The sequence below is a fragment of the Nicotiana tabacum genome, chromosome 12 (genome assembly GCF_000715075.1).
Source record: "Nicotiana tabacum cultivar K326 chromosome 12, ASM71507v2, whole genome shotgun sequence".
Lineage (NCBI taxonomy): Eukaryota > Viridiplantae > Streptophyta > Magnoliopsida > Solanales > Solanaceae > Nicotiana > Nicotiana tabacum.
Window position 1 is genome coordinate 13,734,797 of NC_134091.1, and position 8,395 is coordinate 13,743,191.

Consider the following 8,395-nt stretch of genomic DNA (forward strand, 5'->3'; position numbering starts at 1 on the left):
TACTATTTGGTATTTGAAATTCACCAACCCGACCAATACGAATTTGTGTCTAGTAACATATATCTACTAAAGAGTAAAAACGTTTCTCGTCAAGAGGCTGAGTTTAAACTGAAAACCTCTAATTAAGATGAAACAATCACAACCATCCATTACTTTTCTTCCGATGCATCTGCTCATCTACCTTCTTTTCTTTATTTTAATTTAAATTTTACTAAAGAATTTCGTTTGTAAAGAATTAGAATGTTTGTTTTGACAAAGGAGTAGGTGGATCTTGTCATTAGCAAAGATGAGTGTGTCACTACTCCCTCTTTTAATCATTTCATGGTTCTATACAAATATATAAAATCTGGCGAATCAGACATCATTTTACGAGTTTACGACCATTTTTTAATCCAATATTTCATACTGCGAAGCATGTTCCATGAAACAACCTGGCTTTGACATACCATTTTAATGGAAAAATAAAAAATGATGTATAATTGAATTTCTGCTCACGTTCTCTCATTACTATTGGGCACTAAAAGATTCTTCCGAAGAACAAATCCAGAAACTATAAACTAGACAATTTGTAAGTGATTAATATATTTCACATGCCAATATCTTGACCTACTTCAATGAATTGAATGATTAGAATCTCCATGCATGTAACCGCACGTTGTCAAATCATGAAGTCCTTATTATATTAAGCATAATCCAATGATGATTGTCGCGTAATAGAAACATAACCACCATATCTAATAATGTATACTAGAGTTGAATACTAGGGCCTCGACCACTGGGTACACAATACTTTCAATTACTGTTGAAGACGTAATTAAGAAAATCTAAGTGCAGTTTTTTCTGTATAGCTAATAGTGTCTTAAGCTAGTCACAAACTTTAACATAATATTAGAGAGACATAGGTTGTACATTCGAGTCTACTCATTATTCGGCTTATAAAAAGAAGAGGAGGTGTGTTGAATGCACAGTCAAGAAAATAAGTGTCTTCTCTCTTTAATATCTTAACTGCTAGATTAGGCTCCTTTTGAGCGAGTTCCTAGCCCTTTTTTCATTATCGTTTTTCTCAACATAAATAGAAAGGCCCAACTCACATAATGAGTGACTAAATACTTTATTCAAACATTGCAATGGTTTGATCTTCATCAATGATTAGGCCACCATCATTCCACATTTCGGTTTTCAGGTTGTTGACAACAAATTTGCAAGTCTTGATTGAATTAGCCAATTAGGTATTCGAAAAGAAAGATGAAAAGGAAAAAGGAAAAAAAAAATCAGAAGGGCTCCAGCACATTTGTTTTTTCCCTCATTCCTTTCTCTTTCTTGCTTGGTACCTCATTATTTTCTCTGTTTCTTCTTTCCTTCTTTTTCCACTGCAGGTTGGGGGGGGGGGGGGTTAGGTGGGAGGGGGCCTACTGGCTCTTAATCTCATAACACTCGCAATGACACCTCAAGAAGCCTATCAACCACTTCTATAATGTTGAGAATGAAAGTAAAATACTTTCCTGTTCATAGTCAACTCCCTGAATGAATAAGACTTGTTAAATCAACAGCATTTCCAGACCAACCTCATTACACAGCATCTAGAGTTACTTTACTTTTTATTACTGCTTGGTCCGCTTTGATAATTTAAGAAAGGGCACCTGATACAACCTTTCAAGCACGTGGTTCAACAGTTAAATTAAACGTTCTTCACTGCAATACAAATGGAAAATGATATACTTAAATAATAAACTCATAACAAGAATTAGTCTTAGGTAATTCTCACCACATCTGCTAGATTGTTGGGGTTGATTTCAGCCCAAGGTTCATTTCCTTACATGGTATTAGAGTCAGACCCATTCAATTCTCGATTTACTCGACGTTGGGCCCCATATTATGTTGTCCATGCTCCAGTCCAGTGGGTAGGTTTGGACGGGCGGGGTGTTAAGTTGTCCCACATCGGTTGTGGCAGAATATCAGTAGATATTAACTCAGCAGCCAACGTTATCTTCATCGATAAATTACAAGGCTCGTTGTCCTTGCAAACAGAAGTAAAAACAGACATCTGCTTGAATCTGGACAAAAAAACAATGCTGGATATTGAAACAGAAGGCCAAAAAATGAAATATTGACTCCTGCGGTAGTCTCATTTCACAAAACATTTTCCAATTCAGATAAATTTTCTAAAAGAGTTCAGAGAAGTCACATGAAAATGGAAGAATGAACTTACATCTATATACACTGGAAATGTGATACATTGAGTAAAGGAAGTTCAGATTGTACAAAACGTAACTAGAATTGTATGACAACTGTATCTATCTTAGGTTGGAGCTATTAATTCTGGTGTATGATGGGAAAATGACTACAAGAAGATCGAGGCTTCACAGCACTCTAAGTAGAAGTCACTTGCCGATGTTCTTAATAAGAAAGCCTGCGAGAATGCCTCTTTGATACAGGATGATTATTAAAATTTGGTCCCTGCATATAACCACTTCTACTGCCAAATGAATTTGAGTCAAAAATAGGACCACCTCCTTCTAGTATTTTAAGTACCTGACAGATTAGAAGAAAAAATTAATAAAGTTCTCACCATTCTAAGCACACTTTCCCTGTATTGATGAGGGGAAATATCCAGTTTGAACTCTAAGGAGGTACATTAGGCCTACTGAATGATAAAGAATACAGAAAACACACATCTCTAATAAATAACAAAAGAAGAAACGAAAACCTTTGAAATTGGAGGTCGCAGCTGAGGATCTTCCTGTAGACACATGAAGGCAGCATGACTCATCGCCTGTAGTTCATTAGGAAAGTTTTCAAGCGGGGATGAGGTCAAGTTGGAGTCCAGCAAATGATTTTTGAATGCTGAAAGATGATATGGTCCATTTCCAGCTGTAGGGGAAAGGCTTCCTGCAAGCAGGTGCTGACTTCTGTAGCATTGCAAGTCATTGGTTCTTCTACCAGTAATCAACTCCAATACCACCAAGCCAAAAGCATATACGTCAACCTTCTCTGTGACTTTTCCATCATTGGAGTACTCTGGGGCAAGATACCTGAAAAGCAACTTCAAAATAATTCTCATCAAGTAACCACCAATCTATCTGGCAATTTAAACATAGAAATGAGTTCGGAAACGAAAACAAAAATAAGCAGCCTTAGAGCTTAGGATCTCTGTTTAGAGGTCTACAAAACAAGGCTGAAAAGATCTAGTCTATCAATAATAATAAGCAATAATTAGGGTAAGAATGAGATGTATTTAACATAGACATACAGAAAACAGAAAATTACCTTGAAGTTCTAATTAGATGTTCATCTTCAGAAACATCCCACTCATTGTACAATCGTGCAAGCCCAAAATCAGCAACCTTAAATAAACAAACCATCTGATTAGGTTTTGTTCATTGCTTCTACAAAAGGATAAGTGTGTTTGTCCATAATCACATGCAATTATAGATATCTTAAGATCTCTCAAATATAATAGCTTTTCTCATCCAAATGGCAAGTGTATGGATTTGGTTCATCTGATGTAAAAACATCTGCTGTACTTGACACTCAAAAGCTGGAAAGATAAACATGCTTCACCAGAACCACCAGTAAAACTTACCAAAGGTTCAAAATCATGAGTTAAGAGAATGTTTTTTGGTCTGAGATCTCTGTGAACTATACATCCCACTCTGCAATCTTCATGAAGGTAACGTAAGCCTCTTGCTGTCCCAATAGCTATCTTAAGGCGTGAGCTCCAATCTAGAGCTGTTTCCTTCGTTCCTGCAAAATTTATTTGAACATCAAGGTGTTTCAAGTCCAGCACTGATTGAATTCCACATAAAGCAGCACCATACGTTGAATAGTAGACGAACTTTAAAGAGAAAAATTGAACAGAAAATACCATGCAAATGAAAGTCCAACGACTTGTTGCAAATAAACTCATATACTAATAGTCTCCTATTTCCCTGAATGCAGTAACCAACCAGCAGCACAACATTCCTGTGCTGGGCACAGCTCAAAACTCGAACTTCTCTATGAAAATCGGCGTCTGCTTGAGATCCAATAAACTTTAGCTGTTTTACAGCAACAACCACTCCATCCCTTAAAACCCCTTTATGAACCAGACCAAACCCGCCTTCTGCTAGAAAATTTGTGTCTGAGAATCCATTTGTTGCTTCCTCTAGCTCTTCATAGCGAAATTGTTTTGGAGGCTTTCCAAAAGATGGTGCTATACATTGACAGAATGAACATAGAGGAGGAGGTATCGAGGAAGTTCGACCTAAAGAGACTGCTTCTCTGATGCTGGAGTTAAGATAGTCCCTGTCAGTATCTCGATTCAACTTGCTTCCTTGGGTATTTGGGTTTTGGTTGTATTCAATAGAATTCTCATGTTTATTTCCAGAAGTGACAGAACGTGAGATAATTTTGCAGTTTTCTACAGCTGAATTGTTGTCAGCAATAATATGGTTTTGCTGAATCCAAAGGATTGTTTTATGAGTATGATTTTGAGATTTAGGAACTGTTGAGAGAGTTATTATCCTTTCCCCAAAAGAGTGCAGCTCGTTTACCGGATGATCATATCCATTTCGCTTGTGGACCGGTGAAAATGTTTCTTTACTGAACCCTTCATACAGGGGATTCCGCTCATATAGAAGGAATGTGTCTGGATCAGTCAATGAATTCAGTAATGGAGTTCTAATATAGGATGTTCTTTGATCCTCAGGACTGGTCACTGGAGTAGAATGCTTCATTCTTTCATCCTGTATTTCTCTACTATCCTTAACAGGAGAGGAATTGGCAGAAAAGAAAGGAGTTTGGAGTTCCTCTGGACATCCTAGATTTAGTCTGAGAACTTTCGGTTTAGAACCCTTCATCACTACAATGTTGCAACGAAGTTCTTCCATGCAATGCTTACGCTCTAACTTCAATTTTCTGTAGAAAAAAATTGATAAAAGAAAAAGAAATGAGTCCACGAGATATTAAAACAGGGAAAAAGAAGCATAGTGCCATATGCACAAACAAAGATATGATGAGATGATCCCATATAAAACAGTAGAGATAAACTATTAAGTAGCAATTGCAATTACAGAATCTAGTAAGGTACATGTAGAACGTATAGAAGTAACATACACCTCCTATACATGTTTCAGTTAGAGATAAGTGGAGCAACAATATATGGTATATTTTGGTATTACAGCTTTTTCCATAATCAAGCAATATGCATGCAGATCAACTAAAGTTATTGAGAAAAGATATTTTAGGCAAAGATGAATAGAGAGTATAAAAGGATATAACACATTTACATGCTATTACTTGTCCAAAATGACCCAGCTGACTGCATTGTTTTTAGCTTCAGCTGCCACCACACCAGCAGACAAAGCTGAGACGACCTTAATTCGCACCCTGACCTACAAACAGAAGGTGATTTAAATTAAAAACTCATTATTGTTATGTTTATTTGCAAGGTTAATATCGTTTTCAGACTACAGTCACTATAATTTCCTTCTTGACAAGCGTAAATCTTTTTTTTTTTTAATCTTTAACAGTAAATATAATTACTTTTCTGCACACTTTCTCTTTCTTTTCTTTTAATTTCCTCAGTCCAGGAAAAGTAAAGTGCCAACCGCACATTGTAGCGATAATGATTGATCAGCAAAATTATCATTGAGTTATCATACCTAAATCAGCAGAAGTATAAAAGATTCCATAATATTTTATTACCTACCAGACATTTCTTATGGAGAGCACATGCAACCCCTTATACATTATTAGCTTCAAGTACAACAGTTTACATTGGATCCTGACAAGCTTAGAATCTTCTTAAACCTTAATAGAACTCAATTATATCAGACATTGAGATTGAAGAACCAATTAGTATGTGATTAACTACTGAATTTTATTTCTATCCACAACTAGTGGCGGATGTAGCGTAGTATCAATGGGTTCAACTGAATCCATAACTTTTGATGCGGAGTAAATTTTTATATGTAAAAATTCACTAAAATTACAAAAATAGTAGATATGAACTCATAACTTTAAAAATATAATGGGTTCAATGCTAAAAACATTAAAAGTTGAACCCATAGAATTTAAATCATGGATCCGCCTCTGTCCACAACAGTGTAAAAGAAAATTATTTTTACAGTTAAATGTGACTGACTATGTTTAATCTACACATTTAACTGCTGTTTATTTTAACTTGCACGGAATGGCCCAAATGTTTTTTTATATCATAAGTGGATGAAAGTTAAACTCATTATAGTGATTTTCTAACAGCTGAAATTACTTACGGTTACTTTTTACCACCGTTGACCATAACAACATGTTGCACACAGTAATTCATCAAACAATAAACAGTTAAAACTAAAAGTTAAAAGCAGTTCCCTCCTAGTAAAGCAAATGCAGTTACCAGAGTCAATGGAGGATGGTTAAAAGAGGATAAAAACAGAGGCACTTGAGTAATTTTTACTACTGGTAAAAGGAAGTAATTTTACTTACATCTATATGATCGTGAAATTGAAGAACCATCTGAGAACAAGTCTCCGTGATTTGTCCGATTCGATCATGCGAATTCGTCCTTTCATTACTTCGGCAGTCACCTCTCATCCTCGGAAATCCCCAAAATCTCCTTCTCTCTGTAAAAATCGTAAAAAAAAAAAAAGGTGAAATTAAGAAATTTGAACGGTTTCATAAGCTTAACTTGCTAAAATTCATACAGTAGTAACATTACCGGTTTTGTCGTCGGCAAATACGGCGAGCAACGTAATGCAATCGCCAGGACGAACAACGTGAGTGAGAGCCCAAGCTAGTGCAGTCTTAGTGATCACCTTCTCCGCCTTCACGGCGACAATCACTTTGTCGGCCAGATGAGGAGAAATGCCACGTGGCATCGACTGAGTCCGCCGTTCGGGTTTTGGCGGGAACATTGTATGACGTCAGATTCCGGCGACCGATGTGAAGCTAAGCTTCGGGGGAAGGAGAGAGAGAGAGTTTTGTTTTGAGTGTTGAGCGGTTGGTTAACTACTTGTCGGGAGGGAGAGCTATGTGGTCTATAGTATGGGGAGCTAAGAGGTGGGGAGTGATTGTGATTTGTGATTTTAATAATGAAATGAATACTCGCTTAACTGTTAAGAAAGTGACTCTAAGTTGGAATTAATTTCCATAAATGCGGCAAATTAAACCATATACTAATAGAGGCAAGTTAATCTGCACTTGCAATTGATGTAAGGAACCTCATATTTTACAGTAATAAGTTTAACTTATATACATCAATAATGTAAAATTAGATTGTTTTTATTTATTATAGGAATTTCACTTTCACGAAGAGTTACTTTGTACTTTTGGAGTAGACACATCAATTGCAGCAAATGTAGAGGAAGAAATTCTTACTCTTTGGATTAAGATGTTGGCACCATCTATTTCTCTTATTGATTATCTTCACTATGGTCAAAATTTATGATTAGGGAAGGATTACGTCTTCTAGAGAACTTATTATTGACCCCCAAAAATAAACTTTGTGACCCTTCTTCCAAAATTACCGGGTCATTTTGTCGAGTTCCTTCGACATGATTTCTTCGGTAATAAGAAATTTTTAACAATGTGTATATAAACTCTTTTATAGATACATACTTAAAACTGAAAACAATTTAGCTAGGTTTATCATTTTAGACATAGCCATTTGAAAAAATTTCTGAGTTAGAAGCGAACTATCCCTTTTAATGGTCCTATTCAATGCGAGTTCAAATTAGTTGGACCATCATATCTCTACTCATATAAAATCTATTTTAACTTTTCTTATTTATTAGAATCCATTTTCAGGCTTTGTATTAAGGGAAAAAAACTAACAAAAGAAAATCTAGCTAACGTTAAACGCTACGTAAAAATTGTGCTTTGTTCAAATTTCAAAAGAGTAGTATATGGAAATATTTCTTAAGACGAAATACAGATGCAGTTTTAATATTTTACTACTTACCAAATTCTTAGGACATGATATCAATTTTCTTTCATGAGGGAATTAGTGTATTCCTCAGAGCTATTTAGTTGTAAGCTAATTCCAATTTCAGAGGTTTAATTAGTTGAAGTGGCAGCAACAGCTATTAATTAGAACTGTGTACAACTCATATTTCTAAGAATGAATGTTTCGATGACCACTTCTATAATGACAGAACGTAATGTCAAGATTTGGTAACAGAAGTTTTTTTTTTCTTTGAGAAATACTTTAGACACATAAATTGTTAAGTAATCCCAAGAAGAAATTAAACTTAGCTATGCCAAGTTACCTAAATTGTTAAGTACATATGACTACCATGTGGATTGATAAACTCATGTAAAAGAGAGTAGTAATTTATTACAATAATATGTTAAATTACATTAATATACTAGTACAATCAATATGTATAATTTAAAGGTCCTATACGCATATACAAAGGAA

At 35.4% G+C, this 8,395-nt stretch overlaps 1 protein-coding gene across 2 annotated transcripts; it reads right to left on the reverse strand.

Annotated features, from left to right (window-relative positions):
• Positions 1–2,196: 2,196 nt before the first annotated feature.
• Positions 2,197–7,032, reverse strand: LOC107793766 (inactive protein kinase SELMODRAFT_444075). Of its 2 annotated transcripts, none has more exons than XM_016616198.2 (8): positions 6,695–7,032; positions 6,463–6,599; positions 5,278–5,372; positions 3,866–4,896; positions 3,584–3,744; positions 3,268–3,344; positions 2,708–3,032; positions 2,197–2,532 (listed from the first exon to the last, which is right to left on the reverse strand). In XM_016616198.2, the coding sequence occupies exons 1-8, from the start codon at positions 6,888–6,890 to the stop codon at positions 2,398–2,400; spliced, it is 2,157 nt and encodes a 718-aa protein (XP_016471684.1). In that variant the 5' UTR covers positions 6,891–7,032; the 3' UTR covers positions 2,197–2,397. The 2 variants fall into 2 exon arrangements, with proteins under 2 accessions (XP_016471684.1, XP_016471685.1); XM_016616199.2 differs by having other exon boundaries at positions 5,268–5,372; positions 6,695–7,022.
• Positions 7,033–8,395: the final 1,363 nt, after the last annotated feature.

Coding starts and splice junctions, on each gene's coding strand:
- LOC107793766 (XM_016616198.2), bottom strand. CDS start 6,890: ATGTTCCCGCCAAAACCCGAACGGCGGACTCAGTCGATGCCACGTGGC. Junction 3,745..3,865: donor GTTGGACTTTCATTTGCATG/GTATTTTCTGTT, acceptor TAAATTTTGCAG/GAACGAAGGAAACAGCTCTA. Junction 3,033..3,267: donor CATCTAATTAGAACTTCAAG/GTAATTTTCTGT, acceptor GTTGCTTTTCAG/GTATCTTGCCCCAGAGTACT.